This window comes from Zootoca vivipara, chromosome 3, assembly GCF_963506605.1.
Source record: "Zootoca vivipara chromosome 3, rZooViv1.1, whole genome shotgun sequence".
Lineage (NCBI taxonomy): Eukaryota > Metazoa > Chordata > Lepidosauria > Squamata > Lacertidae > Zootoca > Zootoca vivipara.
In genome coordinates this window covers 103,902,441-103,919,740 of record NC_083278.1, presented here as the reverse complement: position 1 = coordinate 103,919,740, position 17,300 = coordinate 103,902,441, and the positions used below count along the sequence as shown (strand labels likewise).

The 17,300-nt window shown below is 44.2% G+C and overlaps 1 protein-coding gene across 2 annotated transcripts in view; it reads left to right on the top strand.

Moving 5' to 3' along the window:
- LOC118083117 (two pore calcium channel protein 1) overlaps positions 1-17,300 on the top strand; it is a 38,961-nt gene that overhangs the window by 11,964 nt on the left and 9,697 nt on the right. For both annotated transcript variants that reach the window (XM_035111212.2, XM_035111213.2), the window contains 6 exons: positions 389-517; positions 5,189-5,305; positions 7,581-7,699; positions 8,077-8,178; positions 9,031-9,157; positions 9,711-9,912. In XM_035111212.2, the coding sequence (XP_034967103.2) occupies positions 389-517; positions 5,189-5,305; positions 7,581-7,699; positions 8,077-8,178; positions 9,031-9,157; positions 9,711-9,912 (796 nt within the window). The remainder of the gene's footprint in view (positions 1-388; positions 518-5,188; positions 5,306-7,580; positions 7,700-8,076; positions 8,179-9,030; positions 9,158-9,710; positions 9,913-17,300) is intronic.

Sequence of the window (17,300 nt, the reverse complement as noted above, 5' to 3'; positions counted from 1 at the left end):
CTCAACATGGTTCATTGATTTGGGTAAAGGGGATATGTGTTGGCATTTACCAGCCAAAATGTTGGCTGTAATGCTTTTTTGCCTGTTGACATATATGGGTTTTTTTTATAAAGAATTAGCTAGACATGTCCTACTGCAACTGCCAGTGGTTAGCAAGAGCAGTAAAAGGAACCTGCGTGCTTTTGACAGTGGGCCTTGTGGAGACAACCACTGGCCCTATCCCCATCGTTCCCTGTTTGCCACTTTCCCAAGGGGAAACTGTTCACTCAAACCTCTTTCTCAGACCCAGCATGTCTGTTCCAGCCTAGTTTTTTGCTGTTGTTGTTGTTGTTGTTGTTTTGTTCAAAGCCCATCTCCTTTTAAGCTGCTGCTTTTTCCATTCCAACAGGTTACCTCGCTGACCGAAGTCTTATGCCTTCTGGTCTTCTTCGGAAGGCTCTTCCATTTTGCGCAAGTCACTCCTCGCGACGTGTTCTGGAAGGATACAAAGAACATCTGCATCATGATAACCATACTGGTCAGTTGTAGCTCGTGGCTCCTTCTTGCGAGTCATGGAAGGAGCAGTAGCTTAGCTGACTGTTCTGAATGGCACCGCCTTCCACTGCTCCTGAGGTAGCAATGCCATGCTCAGTCTAGCCTGCAGTGTCGCTAGATGCCCTTAAACTCATGCTATTCTGCTTGTACAATTTCATACTCCTCCAGAGTATAGCATAGCCATGATCATAGCTGCCAAGTCTCCCGTTTCCTCCGGGAAAACCCCGATTTTAAAGCCGTTTCTCGCTGTCATCCCGTATGGGTAAAAATCCCGTCATTTCCCCGGAATTTGCAAACAGAGCCAGGAAGTGCGCGCGCGAGTATCACTCTTTACTTTTTCCTATCTCTATGGACACATCTGTTCCCGGTACAAAGGCTTGCTTTGCAAACAGAGCCAGGAAGTGCGTGCGCGAGTATCACTCTTTACTTTTTCCTATCTCTATGGACACGTCTGTTCCCGGCACAAAGGCTTGCTTTGCGAGCAGAGCCAGGAGGAAGTGTGCACACGGGGATCACTCTTTACCTTTTCTCTATGGTGCTAGCTGCTTCCGCTCTGCTTCCAATGCTTTGGATTTTTTGTGGGCTTTCTTCCCTTCCCCCTTGGCGCCACGTTTGGGGATCCCTGCTTTTGGTGGGGGTAAGTTCTCTTTCAGAAGAGCAAGTCTGGGCTGGTGGAAGGAATCCTGCAAATATCAGATGGGGCCACTTTACGAGGTTTGGGTGTGTGTGTGTGTGTGTTATCCTTAAATTTTTTTGCATGCACATTTCTTCAGATATCTGATATCAAGTATCTGAAGAAGTGTGCATGCACACCAAAGCTCATACCCATAACAAACTTAGTTGGTCTCTAAGGTGCTACTGGACAATTTTTGGAAGGATTCTTTTAAGGAATTTTTTAAAGGAAAAAAAAGTTTAAGGATTTGATTCTTTTAAAGGAATTTTTTGGAAGAGTTTTTTTAAATAATCTTTTTCAATAATTTTTTTATTTTGGCTATGGCAGACCAACATGGCTATCCTCCTGTATTTTTTAAAAATAATAATCCCTAAAGCCATGTTTCTAGAGCTAGTTGGGCCACTGGCCTGATCCCACTCATGCTGGACTATAAATCTCTTAACAGCTTGGGATCAGTTTACTTGAGAGATTGCCTTCCTCCATGTATTCCCAACTCAACTGCTTTGATCTGAGAAAACTAGCACAGTTACTGGTTCCACATAAAACACCTGCACTTCTGAGAAATCAATATTTTAGTGTGGCAGCACAGGTAGACTTTGGAACTCCCTGCCTGTTGATTCCAGGCAGGCACCTTCACTACTTTTTCTTTTTCCCTTTTCTTTTTGGTGCTTGCAAAAACAAATAAATGTTTGTTTAGGCAAGCCTATCCAGACATGTAAAATGTGGACATGTATTTTAATCTGCTTTTTAGTATATGCTTCATTTGTAATTATTTTTAAATATTTTAAATAGTTGCGTGTAACTTCTTTTACTGATGAAATGAAAATGGTTATAAAAATCAAATTATGATAGTAATAAATGCGCAATGGAATAGTTTTTTTCATAACAAAACAGTTTATTAGAGCAGCAGCATAATAAAGGAAGAGAAAATTAGCAGCACATATATTAATATGAATGTTTTGGACTGTTGGCAGATCTCTGTCCTCTATAAAACTTATATTCCCTATTAAAGCTATCTAAGGCTTTATACATATCATACTTTTAAAGCACACACACGCCAAGAATTCTGGGAGCTGTAGCTTACCCCCAAAGAGCTATAACTCTCAGCATCCTTAACGAACGACAGCTTCCTGGGTGCTGCTTTTTCTAGGTGTTTTAAATGTATGGTGTGCACTCAGCCTAAGCCTAGACTCCACTTTCTTGAGCCTTTTATCTTCCTTCAGCACACCTTTAACGCCTTTGTCACTCCCTACCTATACTACTCCTCCTACTACTAATATATTTAAAGATTTTGTTGGCAGTGATTGTCTTTATGTTTTTAGCAATGTGCTCCTAAAATTTTATGTAATTTTACCATTCCTTATTGTCTGCTTGCATTTCTTTTGCCAAATTCCTGTTCTATTCTGTTCTCGCATGGACAAAACTTCCATTTTTAGGAAACCTTATTGCCTCTAATAGCTTCCTTTGCTCTGCTTCTATACTGGCATATTCTTGGCCTTGGTGGTACCTTTTCTGATCTGCGGTATGCATGCCAGTTGTAATTTTGTGTTTTTAAACAACTCCCAAGCATTTCAGAGAGATTTGACCCCCTTGGTTTTGCCTATTAACTTCCTTTTTATCAATCCCTTCATTTTGGGGTGGTTTCCTTTTTTGAAGTCAAATGTGACCATGTTGAGTTTTCTTAGCAATTTGCATGTATATTTAACATAATAGCTTTATGGCCACTGCTCTCAACTGGTTCAACAACACTTACATCTCATTATATCAATGCTGTCCTCCAAGACCAAGCACACCAGTTTGCCTATTTTGGCTCAGTAAAGAAAGGAGTTCAGAACACTCCTTCCACAGCACCCTGCCTTTTACCACACAAAATATTTATCTCCTAGCTAGATTCACCTTCAAATTGGAGCCTGGCTGATGAAAATGTGAAATCGGAGGAATGACCACTATTGTCCAGTAGCACCTTAGAGACCAACTATGGGGTGGGCAAGATTCCATAGTCCTGAAACATGCATTTTAAAATTGGGTGCACACAAATGATTGTGGTGGACCCACACTGCCATTAGTTTGTCCTTATTTGAAATGATTATTAGTATTTTTTTTTTAAGCATGGTCTACCATGTCCTAAGATCTGTCCTTGGATGGTGTGGGATTCACTGCAGCTTGTGCTTCTCCCGCATTATTCAGATAATGTTGGGAAGATCTGGGCCACATGGGCAGAGCTCATAATAAAAACCAGTATGCTAAAGTGGTTGGAGTGCTAATCTAGAACCTAGTGGTTGGAGTGCTAATCTAGAAACTAGAGTTCAAATCCCCAATCAGCCATGAAGCTCACTGGGCGACCTTGGGCCAGTCATTCAGCTTAACCTACCTCATGGGTTATTGTTATTGTTATGTTTTGTTTTTAAAGGATCAAGTAGCAGGTGTTGAGGAAAGGTCTGTATCTGAGAGCATGGAGAACTGTTTCCAGTTAGGGTAAACAGATATTAGATTAGATTTGGGATGTCAGAGAATACCAGATTTTGCTGCGAAACCAGTCCTCAGACCAGTGCAAACAGGCCACAGACCTGCAGTTTAGTTCTTTAGATCTACAACTCTTTCTGAGGGTTGGTTCAACTATTGTACTTAGGAGGTCAACTGAGGGCTTGCTCTCTTTGATTGATTGATTGATTGATTGATTGATTGCTTTAACGGTGCAAAGCTGCTTGGAGCAGCTTTAAGGCATCGTGCCTTAAGTAAAAACACTTTGAAAATTCTGCAGGAAGTGTGTAACTGTTACATAGCTGCCAAGTCTATGTAATCTTCTGATTTCTTCCGGTGCCGCTCTGCCCATGTCTGGGCACCAGAAATCGGCAGCGCCAGCACTGGAAGTTGCTTCTACGCATGTCTGGACATGCGTAGAAGCGACTTCCGTTGCCGGCGCTGCTGATCCCTTATTTTTTTAACCCGGACTTGGCAGCTATGGCCATGATGCCTGCACCAAAACCACATTTCGGTGCAGAAACTTGGGTCCAGGGTACCTTAAGAATCTCCTGAACCTTAATATTCCAGCAGAGAGCATATGCAGGAGTGTCTGTGGTCGTTCCCTGAGTTAGTGAGGCTTGTTTGACAACAACGAGAAAGTGAGCTTCTAGGGTCATTGGCCCAGTCCTGTGGAACTTTCTGCCAATAGAGATTCAGCAGGCACCATCTGTGCCAACTTTTAAATGACTGCTGAAAACTTTCCTATTCCACCAGGTCTGTGCAGGCAATTAAAAATACATCACCCACAATGGTCAAATGGTGTTCTGTTTTTAATTTATTTTGCTTTTAACTTGATTTTATTGTCCATCGCTGTAAACATCTGCAATATGTTTTTACGATACAGCAGTATATAAATATTTTTTATAAACATAGTCGTACCTTGGAAGTCGAACGGAATCCGTTCTGGAAGTCTGTTCGACTTCCAAAACATTGGAAGTTCCTGCAGCCAATTGGAAGCCACGGAAGCCCTGTCGGACGTTCGGCTTCCAAAAGAACGTTCGAAAACTAGAACAGTCACTTCCAGGTTCCGATCATTCGGGAGCCAAAATGTTTGAGAACTAGGCCAGGCATCCCCAAACTGTGGCCCTCCAGATGTTTTGGCCTACAACTCCCATGATCCCTAGCTAACAGGACCAGTGGTCAGGGATGATGGGAATTGTAGTCCAAAACATCTGGAGGGCCAAAGTTTGGGGATGCCTGAACTAGGTTGTTCAAAAACCAAGGTACGACTGTAAATAAATAAGCCTAGCATCTTTTGTTCTGTATAAGTGGAGCCAATCCACATCTCCTCTGGCGGTTTGTTTGTACAACACAGAAGTATGAATCGGTTTCTAGAGGAACTGCCCTTCATTCCTCCCACGGGCTCCTCTAATTACATACAATGTTGTTTGGTTGGTTTGGACCACTGCTCCTTGAATTTCAGAGGTTTCTTCTCTCCTCACTTTCCCCCTTACCCAGATGACTTTGGTTGACCTGATTGTCTTCGGAGCACTTAGAATCTCAAGCATACGTGGCGTCCGGTGGTCAAGGCCCCTGAGGCCCATCTTCTTAATAAACTTTGCAGAAAGTCGCCAGGTAAGAATTTGGGGCCAGTGTTTCCATCGCCAACAGTTCTATCCCAAAGAGATCCCCTAGTTAAATTAGCCAGCAACTATAAACTGTATGGTGTGCATATATATTGAAGGGAAAGGGGCCTTGCTTCAGTGTTGTCTCATCCGCTTGCTCCAGAGATCCAGCTGTAGAGTGCTTTCTGTTCTGAAACCATCTTCTGCTTTTTCTTTTCTCTATGCAAACAGGCAGGCTTAAGCCTGACCTAGCTTTGGGGAAGCGGAAACACGAGGTAAGGCATGGCTGGGTCCCTGAAAGTTGGGGAATGTAATGCATGGGGGTGGGGGGCGGGAATCCAATGCCGCTTCAAATTATTGCAATTCCAGGAAGGTGGTGGATTCCAGAAACATCCGTTAATTACATTTTTTGCATCTCCTCTGCTTGGGATATGAATCGAGAATTTGTATTTCTTCTAGCCAGGGAACAGGAAGGCATGCTTTGGAAAAGCTCTGCTTTCAGAGCAGCTTCCTACTGTTTCAGTTTAATGCAAAAGTGGGAGCTGAAGAAATTGGCAATGCTAATTGTTGGCTGTTATAAGCCAAGTCTACCGCACTGAAATTGATTGAAGCATGTACCACTGTGGTTTCTTGCAAAAAAAGGAAATTCAATTCTACTGAGGTTTTCAGCGCTCCTGCAGTAATCAGGTCTCCTGGGTGGAAGTGATTGATTTGAGTTATGCGGCATAGATGCACAAAGTGCTCACATGTGTTCTCACTACCAGAATCCAGTACAGGGCCCTCTCTGGTCAGGGATTACAATGTTAACGGAGCCCCAGGTACATTTGGGTCCTTCATCCAATCAGCCTGATTCGTACCTGAATCCTCTGATTGATTGGTATGTGATAAACAGGGCAGGTCTGTTGCCACATGAAGGCTGCATTGCCTCAACTTTGGGTTTTGTGCTGTTTACATGGAGAGCCTGTTTGGTTTGAAAGCCTGGTTCACACTAAGCCCAAACTATCACAGAATCGCAGCAAAGAAACGGCAAGAGGAGTCATTACAGTGGTACCTCTGGATGTGAACGGGATCCGTTCCGGAGCCCTGTACGCAACCAGAGCAGTACTCAACCTGAAGCGCTGAATCTGCGCATGCTCGCTGCGTGATTTGGCACTTCTGCGCATGATGTCATTCAGCGTGTCTGCACATGTGCGAACCGCCGAACCCGGAAGTAACCCGTTCCGTTACTTCCGGGTTCGGCGTGTTTGTAACCCGTGTTGTACGCAACCCGCAGCATTTGTATCCATAGCTGCCAAGTCTCCCGTATTCCCTGGGAAATCCCCGTTTTTCCAGCTGTTCCTAGCTGAAAAAACGGATTTTTTTTGTTTATTCTGGCGCGGCGGCCATTTTGGAACTGGGCGGAGCATGCTCAGAAGCGACTTTTGATACTGCTCTGCCCAGTTCCAAAATGGCTGCAGTGCGACTTCTGGCGCGGTGGCCATTTTGGAACTGGGCAAAGCAGCATCAAAAGTCACTTCTGAGCATGCTCTGCCCAGTTCCAAAATGGCGGCAGCACTACTTCCGGTCTGCTACTTCCGGCTGGTCCCTTATTTCTCCAACAGCAACTTGGCAGGTATGTTCGTATCTAGAGGTATGACTGTAATCCCACTGTGTCCTGAAAGGATAAGTGGTCTGGGAGTGGCACAGAAACTCTCAGGGAATGCATAAGATGGTGGGAGCTGGGAGTCCCAGCATCCGTAAGCCATGATGACTTGCGCTAACAAGAGTCAGGAGTCCAGCACCTGAGGCAGCCCAAGCTAGGGAAAGAGGATGTGATGTGTCGTTTACATATCACACCTGTTGTGCTATACTTGAAGCAAATGGCAGGTGGCCTCTGTGCATCCCACAATGATCCCGGGTCCATTATGTGGACGAGTGGGGCGGGGGGCGGGGAGATGTCCCTTGTAGCCTGCAGTGCCTTACCTGCATGTACTGCAGAGATTCAGATTGTGCTGGAGGAGGCATATGCTCATGTTGTCTAAACAAACATGCCTAAAACTGGGTCTTGACCAGCTGTATGGTGCTCTGATGTTTGCTGTCTTTGTGATAAATGGCTCTTTCATTCATCTGATAAACTTTGCAGCTTTGGGACAGGGGAGGGGTGCCTGGCTCTTGCACCCAGGCAAATAATGGGGCATTCAGGTCTGCTTACTGGTGGGTCCATCTCTATAGGTGGATGCTGGGTGTGGACAGAATATAAACATTGCTGCATCTCCTCCTAATGAAGGCCTCCTGCTTCTTGGCAGATCCGAAGAGCATTCCGTAGCATCCGGAACACTCTCCCGGAGATCACCTACGTCTTCCTGCTCTTTATGTTCAGTGTCCTGATGTTTTCTCTCATGGCTTTGAAGCTGTTTGGGGACAGGTAAGGGGACCACCCTCCTCCCTCTCTTACTCTGAACCCAGAGGCTGCCTCACCTGCAAGGGAATGTCAGGAAATATCTCCTCCACCACCAAGAATCTCCTCCACCAACCCCGAGAATATTCAGCAAAATGGTACCCTCAGTTTTGCTGCCTGGAAGTAAGGTGGGTTTGTTTGTTTTTAAGGAAGGTGTATTTTGTCTAGCTTCCTTTGCTCCACAGTATATCTCTGTACGGCCCACCAATTGGAAAAGAGCCAAAAATGGATCTGAGAAACCACCCTTGAGCCATGTTATTTAGCTTACAGCCTCTTGAGCACATTGCTTGAAGTTCACGTTGGCATCTTCTGTGACTCTGTTTCCCTCTCCTCTTTTCTTCAAGGAATCTGAAGACAGTGGAAGGCTTGCCATATTTTTCAAATTACCTTGAAATCGTCTTTGACATGTATGTGCTGGTCACCACAGCAAATAGCCCCGATGTCATGTAAGTATCTGCCTTGCCTCTCCGCATACTTTTAATTTTTCTTGTTGAGCTGTAGCAATGGGATGTTTTCCTGGTGTAAGAGGGACATGAGCACCACCTTGGTGATGTGACAACCTACCGTACTTTTCTGTCTATAAGACGCCCCCATGTATAAGATGCCCCCCTATTTTGGGGGGCTCAAATTTAAGAAAATGGGGGAAGATGGCACAGAGTTGTTGAGCTTTTTTTGTGCGGAGGATTGCTCAGAGTTGTGGAGCTTTTTTGGGGGGGTATCCCCAATGTTGTTGAGCATTTTGGGGGGGGGAGGGGAATACCAAACTGAATCTCACTCAACCAACTGGCAAGTGCTAACAATCACAAGCAACTAACCCAAATTGCCAAAGCGGCAGCCAATTGAAAGCAGCCCTTTACGCATCCACAAATAACCCGCTCACCTGACAAAGCAGCAGCCAATCCAAAGCAGCCTTTGCAGCAGACACCATTCACCCACCCAATCGCTAGATCCTGCTCGCGGATGCAACCAATCACCCATCTCCCCCCTGCACTACCCATGTATAAGACGACCCCCCCCCACTTTTTAGTTTATTTAGTTTATAGTTTATTTTAGTTTATTTTGGAGCAAAAAAAACCCTTGTCTAATACACGGAAAAGTACGGTATTTTTCTGAAATGCACAATCCACTGTTCAATGGCCAATTGGCAATCCCAGGAAAGCTTACAAAGTTTGTTGGTTTATATGAATCCAAATATCGCAAAACTGCTAAATATTATATACACAGCAGACGAGTATAGGATCGGTTAGTTCCTAGGCTTTTCTTACTTTATCGGTGGTGATACTACTCCTCTCTTGTAGGATGCCAGCTTATGACTTCAGCTGGTGGTACTGCCTGTTTTTCATAGTCTATGTTATTATCAACACCTACATCTTCATGTCGGTCTTCCTGGCTGTTGTGTACAACAATTACAGAAAACACTTAAAGGTAAGCGCACCGCCAAGGAGGGGATAAGAGATAAGTTGCAATTTTAGCTGAATTTGGGGGAAACCGCTTGAAGCATATCTGTTGTGTTGAGCTATTTCAACTGCTTTCCTTCGGTTTTCTCATTGCAAGCAGCTGAAAGTCTGTAAATTTTGATAATAAACCCAATTTGCAATGGGGGGTTGAATAGGTTTGACTGGGGGAAAGACCCCTCTGCCTGACACCCTGGAAAGCTGCTGCCGGTCGGGGCAGACAGTAATAATAATAATAATAATAATAATAATAATAATAATAATAATAATAATTTATTTATACTCCGCCCATCTGGCTGGGTTTCCCCAGCCACTCTGGGCGGCTTACAACAGAAAAATGAAATAAAACAATTAAACATTAAAAGCCTCCCTAAACAGGGCTGCCTTCAGATGTCTTCTAAAAATCTGGTAGCTGTTTTTCTCTTTGACATCTGATGGGAGGGCATTCCACAGGACAGGCGCCAACACTACTAAGCCGAGTGTTCTTCTTAAGTATATATTTATATATATATATTTTCCCACAGAATGAGATCCGCAAACTTGCTTACATGAAACGCCGCAAGATGATAGAAGCCTTCAACCTCCTGAAGGCAAAGGAGGAAGCAGAGTTTGTCGTCAAAGAAGACCGCTGGAAGCGGCTTGTGAAACTGGTGGCCCCCGACATAAGCACATCCCACCGAGAGCTGTTGCTGCGAATATGTGACGAAGAGCAGAAGGGCTTTGTGGGTGGGTAGCAGCAGACTCGAGCAGTGTGGCTGGGAGAGATAAGGTTGCCAGGGGCAGGTGAGAGGGAGGGAAGGACAGGGGAAAGGGGTGGACTTTGGCAATGTGGCACCCTGAGCAAGGACAAAATTTGGCGCCTCCTCCAACAATATTTCTTATTTTCATGCCCTCCTCCCTCTTAACTTCCATTCTGCGCGTGCTTTCAAGTGCACTATGCCATAGTTGTGTGGCAATGTCCCTCCTTCCCGTGAAATAAAGACACGTGACACAGTAAATAAGTTTAATTGAGTGGTTAAGGCCACAACTTTATTGGTTACGAATATTGAACGGAATTGGCTTAGGCGTTGGAACCTATCAGAATATATCCGACTCCAACCCGTGTGTTGGAGCCCGTGAGAAGTTAACCACCAGAAAGGAGCCCAGTGATGTACATCTACCGGAACTCCTCCTGTGGCCACCGAAGGGGCGAACAGGGATTAAAGAGACCGAGTTCCTGCCTGTGGGGGGCTTTAAACTCCAAACCCCACCTCCCGTCCGACCCTATTGGTCGGTCCGGGTGTGACGCAGGCGGGAACATTCCATCGTGTAGGGGCTGAGCTCGCAGCCCCCTACGCGGTGGTTCAGTCGGGCAGCCCACAACCCCACCCCCGTAGCAGGCACGGAAGTAGCTTTGCAGCAGCTCAATCGCCCATCTGACTGACCAGGGCCTAAATTTGAGTAGGTACTTGTATAGATATAGGCGTGATGATGATGATGATGATGATGCACTCCTCTCAGCTCTGCGTCCTATGTGGAGGAACCGCCTTCACCACCCTAAAACTGGCCCTGAGAAGGGGATGCGTCTCCTGAGGACGGAAAGCCCAAAAATATATTCTGAAAGCAGCCCGCTGCTGGGCGCAGCTTTGTCAACATGGGTGAATGTGGGGGGAAGGATGAGTTAGGAACATAAAACTGAACTGGGCCATTTAACTCAGTATTGTCTGCACTGAGTGGCAGCTGCTCTCCAGGGTTTCCAGCAGGGGTCCATGCCAGCGCTACCTGGGAATGCCAAGGATTGAACCTGGAACCTTCTCCGTGCAGATGCTTCATCCGTGAGCATAAAGATAAAGGGACCCCTGAGCATTAGCTCCAGTCATGACCGACTCTGGGGTTGCACGCTCATCTCGCATTATTGGCCGAGGGAGCCGGCGTACAGCTTCCAGGTCATGTGGCCAGCATGACAAAGCCGCTTCTGGTGAACCAGAGCAGCACACGGAAACGCCATTTACCTTCCCGCTGTAGTGGTCCCTATTTATCTACTTGCAACTTTGACGTGCTTTCGAACTGCTAGATTGGCAGGAGCTGGGACCGAGCAACGGGAGCTCACCCCGTCACAGGGATTCGAACTGTCGACCTTCTGATCAGCAAGCCCTAGGCTCTGTGGTTTAACCCACAGCGCCACCTGCGTCCCTCATCCATGGGCATGTTGTTGTTGTTGTTGTTTAGTCGTTTAGTCGTGTCCGACTCTTCGTGACCCCATGGACCATGGACATACCTTTCCTCATGGAAAGGTCCATGGGCATACCGTTCCTCAAAGTAGTTGGAGGCAAGCAGGAGCCAAGTTGCTTCCTGAAGCCACATCTGTTTCTTTCATGCGTGTGTGTGTGTGTGTGAGAGAGAGAGAGAGAGAGAGAGAGAAAGAAAGAAAAAGAAAGAAAGAAAGAAAGAAAGAAAGAAAGAAAGAAAGAAAGAAAGAAAGAAAGAAAGAAAGAAAGAGTTAAGGCTGGTCTGCACATGCAGCAACACTGCAGTGGTCTATACCAGTGGTCTTCAACCCCCGGGCCACGGACCGGTCACGGTCCGTGGATCAATTGGTACCGGGCCGCCCAAGGAACATTTAAATACAATTAAATTAAAATTATTAAATCAAAACAATCTAAATAAAATATAAACAATCAACGTCCCCCCCCCCAGCGGGCCGCGGTAAAATTATCAAACGTCGACTGGTCCGTGGCGATAAAAAGGTTGGGGAGCACTGGTCTATACTGTAGCGGTCACTCTGACCTGCACATCACCACTGGACGTTTTACGGTCGATTGGTGATGTGCCAACTACAAAATAAACACCTCCACCAAAACACCACAGACCAGGATACAGATAAAATAAAACGAAGTTGCTTTATTGTGTGTTCATATGCTTAATGGTTGCAGTACAAATCTTAGGTTGTTCTAAATTTCAGGTGGTTCCTATACCGGCCTATTACCTCTAATTATAAATTACCGGCCTATTACCGCTAAAGTCAACTAAGTAAATATTTATTAATAATCTCCCAACTTTGTATCCCGTCTGACTAAATCACCACCTATTCTCCTTCCTCAATATATTAAATTAGCTCTCTCTGCATATAACCAACCACTCCTAGCTCAACCTCAACTGACTCCCACCTCAACTCCAACCTCAACTGACTCCCCCTAACTGCCACTCCGGAGGGGTTTTTATCCCTGGGCTGAGCCCGCCCCCGAGGGTTCTATCTGCTCTAAGCTTAACCCCTCACGTGCTGGGTCTTGTCTCGGTGGTGAATCGCCACATACCTCCCCCCATATTAAATTTGTAACAGGGTGTTGCTAGTTTTAAGTAACCCCCTGTTACAAATGGCATATTAAAAGGTCACACAACTAACTAATTTCCTAACATAAACATTTAAATCATGTTACTCTTACCTTTTAATTTCTTTTACACATATAACATAACAGTTTCAGCAACAGTAAAAATACATACCCTTTTGAAACCTTTATTTACATGTAATCGCATATTTTACCCAGACATGCAATAGTTCATTACTGGCATGGTGACTCTGTTATGGCTCAGTCCGTGTGATCAGGTCTTCTTGATAATGCATCAGCGACAATGTTCAGAAAGTCTTTTGTATCTTCAGGACGACTTAAAGTCTTGCTTTTCCTCTTGAATTTGGATCTCTCGATGGTGCAGCAACTGACTTAGATGCAATACAGCTTTCAGTCTTCTCGGGTTGCGCTGTAGTTTTCTTCGGTGCCACATGATGATATCGCGCTTGACCATGCTAGTGTAGAGATGACTTGCTTCTGCAATACATCTGGTTCCTTCGCTGACTGATGCACTCGGCTGCATTAGGCTGCCCTCTCTGACACTCCGATCTCTCTCATGGATAACATCACCATCAATTAGACAGACTGGTGGTTGTACTTTGAGTCTGCATCTAGGCTTTCTCTCTCTCTTAACATCTTTAGGGATAGCAGTATTCTTGGCGTGCCCATTAGCTTCCCTGGGTTTTTTCCCAGACTCTAGTCTGTGCAAAGTTTTTATCTCGGTTACGTTGAAACTGTTCTCAGAGATGCTTTTCTTACTTTTAACTGACCCTTTTGGTGTGGTCCGTTTTCTCTTGAGGGCACCATTTCGATTGTCATTTCTCTCAATCTTACTTAAACTAAATTCTTCCTCAACTTGGTTAACAATAGTAGGACTTCTATGAGCAAGTTGGATCTTTTGAGGCATATACTCCAGCTTCTCATTTGGCACTGATTCTAGCTTTTTAAATTTCTCAGGAATGCCTTTACATTGTGTGAATATGGCCTTGTGAATAACACTTAAACTGCTCTCTTTCCCGCGTTTTGTTTTCACTGCCCTGGGAACATGGTGTGTGAAAGTTTCCCTATCCATACGCTTCTTTTGCAAGAGTTCAGCTTTAGACAAATCTAGGATTGAATCTGAGAGACTAGTGTCTGTTTCTGACTTAAAATCATTTGTGCTACTCAAATTATTTTTTTCATATTCTGACGCTTCTACTTGGTTCAGATGGGGCTTGTTTATCTTATTTGAGTCCTGAGGTACTGTATCAACAGAAACCTCGGATGACTGAGGACTTCTATGGTGCACATCCTCTTTGTTGTGCTCATCTGCTATTGTTGGGACATCAAAATTTCTTGATACAACAGATTTTGTTTTATTGGGGTTTGAGCTATAAACTGCACTCCAGTTCCCCACTGTCTTCTTTGTCTCCCCATTTAACTTTTCCACTTTATTTGGTGCTGTCCCACTGTATAGTAATCCCCTTTTTACTATAAAAGGATCAGGGCTCTCAGGGGTTAACTTTTTTTACTTGCAGCTGCCTCAAAACAAGAATATAAACTTGTATCAGCCTTTTGGCTCTCAGCAAACTTTGAGGGTTGACTAGAAACTAAAGGAATTAAAACTGTTTCAGAATTTCCCTCAGCAACTGTATCATTTCTCCTGTCAATGCTGGGTAACTGTTGCTGGCTTGGTGCTCTAGTTATCACCTTTGCACTCTGTACATGTTCAATAAGATCCCAACCAATTAACGCTGCTGCTGGGATTTCTGGTGACACAGCCACTTGCCATTGGCCTGACCAATTTTTAAATCTTAGCTGTACCGAAGCTACTGGTAAGGTTGCAGGAGTTGAGGAGATTCCCTTCAGCGTGATTGTTTTTCCTGGGATATAAGCTTTTTTATTAACAACCTCAGCGTGCAATACAGTCACTTGCGAGCACGAATCCTTCAGAGCTATAAAGTTTCTACCCTCAATCCATATTTCTTCCCCTGTTCGGTTTAATAAACTCTCATCCTTCTGAATGAGATAACATTCCACCACTCTGGCTATTGGTACTGTCTCTTCTGGTTGAGGCCTGGTCGTGTGTTGTGTTGCCGTGGCAACTTCAGCTTCAGCAGAGGTCGACTCCAAGGCCCTGACACAATATGTCTGCTTCTGTGGTGAATTAATCTTGTGGCTTGGGGTCCTTAAATTAAATGTACACTGCGCTTGCCGATGTCCCCTCAATCCACATTGCCAACAGGTTAACTCGGGTCTATTTTGCCCTCCAAATTTATTTATTTTCCCCTCAGGATTCCTAGGGGTAGTGATCTCTTTTTGGTGTGCTGGTGCCCCTGAGGTAAATTTCTTTTTCCCCACTTCTGTGGTAAACTTTGTGGGTGAATTACTTTGTTATGATTTATTGTGTTCCCAATATTTATCCCTCTGCTTAGGTGCATCAAACACATGTTCTCTTATTTCATTTATTTCATCGGCTAAATTTGCAGCCTCCTGTACTGTACTTGGGTGTTTTTCTTTTATTAAATATTTGAGCTGGCTGTTTATGGTTTCATAAAACTGCTCGAGTGCAAACACTTCTTTAATCTTTTCTACTGAATCAGCTCCTTCTTGTTCTAACCATTTGTTTAAATAGTTGCTAGTTTTAGCTCCCAACTGAGCAAATGTTTCCTCACGAACTTTACACACATTCCGAAACTTCTGCCTCAGTTGTTCACTTGTTATCCCGAATCTAACAAATACCATCTTTTTAAATGTTTGGAAATCTCGGGATTGATCTAAAGGCATTTGAGAGTAAATTTCTGTCAGGGTCCCACTAATACGTGCCCTTAATATCTGCATCTGTTCCTCAGGCAGTACCTTAAAATCCTGACAAGCCCTTTCAAATGATATTATAAAGGATTCAGCGTTATCATGTTCCTTGTACTCTGGGAATTGTTTTAAATCTACCTTGGTAATGTTCTGGTTGGCACTATTATTGTTATTATTCTGATTATTTAAAGCTGTTATTTCTAGCCTTTTCATTTCCAAATTATACTCTCTTTCTTCCCTTTCTCTTTCCCGCTCAATTTGTAATTTCATTTCTCTCTCTTTCATCTCAAATTCTAGTCTTTCTTTCTCAGCTTGTATTCTCATTTTGTCTCTCTCAGCATCTAACTGTAGTTTTTCTTTCTCTCTCTGCTGTTCTAATCGTGCTAATTCCAATTTTAAACTATATTCTTTTTCTAGTTTCCATTTCTCAAAATCTTCGGTCTCAGAGGATTTTGTAATCTCTTCAGGACAGGTTTCTTCTACCTGTGTCACTCCATTTTCCTCCTCAGAGCTTTCAATGTGAGCCTCTCTCAGAGTGGTTTTAGCTTTCTTTGGTGGCATTTTTATTTAGTTAGTTATTGGTGGGTGTCTCAACTATTTTGTTAGGCTGGGTTTTCACACTTAGGTCCCAAAGTCACGCCTACAGTTACCTCAGAACTTTCTCCAGCGTACTTTCTACTGACCTCTAAACATAAACCCTCTTGCCCAAAATAGTTTAAATAAAACCTAAGTTCAGCTTCGCCTTACAATCTCTCACGACAGGATCAACACCTCACACCCTAGGGCGGGGTAACTCTCCACAGAATTCACCCTTTCCCTTTCCAGGTGTTTGTGTTCCTCTCCCCTGACACGATTGTAAGCTTGCCTCACTTTTTGTTTATCTCTACTTTAATAATTCTTTATCCCGACGCTGCCACCACTTTTATGTAGCGGTCACTCTGACCTGCACATCACCACTGGACGTTTTACGGTCGATTGGTGATGTGCCAACTACAAAATAAACACCTCCACCAAAACACCACAGACCAGGATACAGATAAAATAAAACGAAGTTGCTTTATTGTGTGTTCATATGCTTAATGGTTGCAGTACAAATCTTAGGTTGTTCTAAATTTCAGGTGGTTCCTATACCGGCCTATTACCTCTAATTATAAATTACCGGCCTATTACCGCTAAAGTCAACTAAGTAAATATTTATTAATAATCTCCCAACTTTGTATCCCGTCTGACTAAATCACCACCTATTCTCCTTCCTCAATATATTAAATTAGCTCTCTCTGCATATAACCAACCACTCCTAGCTCAACCTCAACTGACTCCCACCTCAACTCCAACCTCAACTGACTCCCCCTAACTGCCACTCCGGAGGGGTTTTTATCCCTGGGCTGAGCCCGCCCCCGAGGGTTCTATCTGCTCTAAGCTTAACCCCTCACGTGCTGGGTCTTGTCTCGGTGGTGAATCGCCACATATACCACCACTGTAGAGGCAGGTAGCATATTGAGGGGAGGGGGAAGAGAGATTCTAGCCCAATCTTCTGCCTGCTCTCCTAGCCGTGTACTATACCGGACCACTCAAAAATGTTGTCTCCCACCTACAGTCGGAACTGAGACCGTCTGTTCTGCTGCCTTGTCTTCTTAAATATGCTGATAGCATCCTGAAATGCATTATTCACTGGCTCACCTGGTTTCATTCACTCCTTGAGGAGGTAATGAACACCTTGAGCCCAAAGGTGTTTTTTTTACGTCTGCTGCTGCAATGTAGTGTTGCCGTCGCTGAAATTTTGGAGTTGTGTTTCGTCCATCTTTTCATATATTTATCTGAGTGTGCTGTAAATAACCCTGGAATCCCACAGGGTGGTTTTTTAAAAATGCAACAATGTTAATAACCCTAATTATACCCTTAATAGGATCTTGAACAGCTCACTGGGTGCATATTCAGCAGGGTGGAATTGATTTAAATCCAATCAATTTAAATCACGATTTAAATCACTAGTCAGTA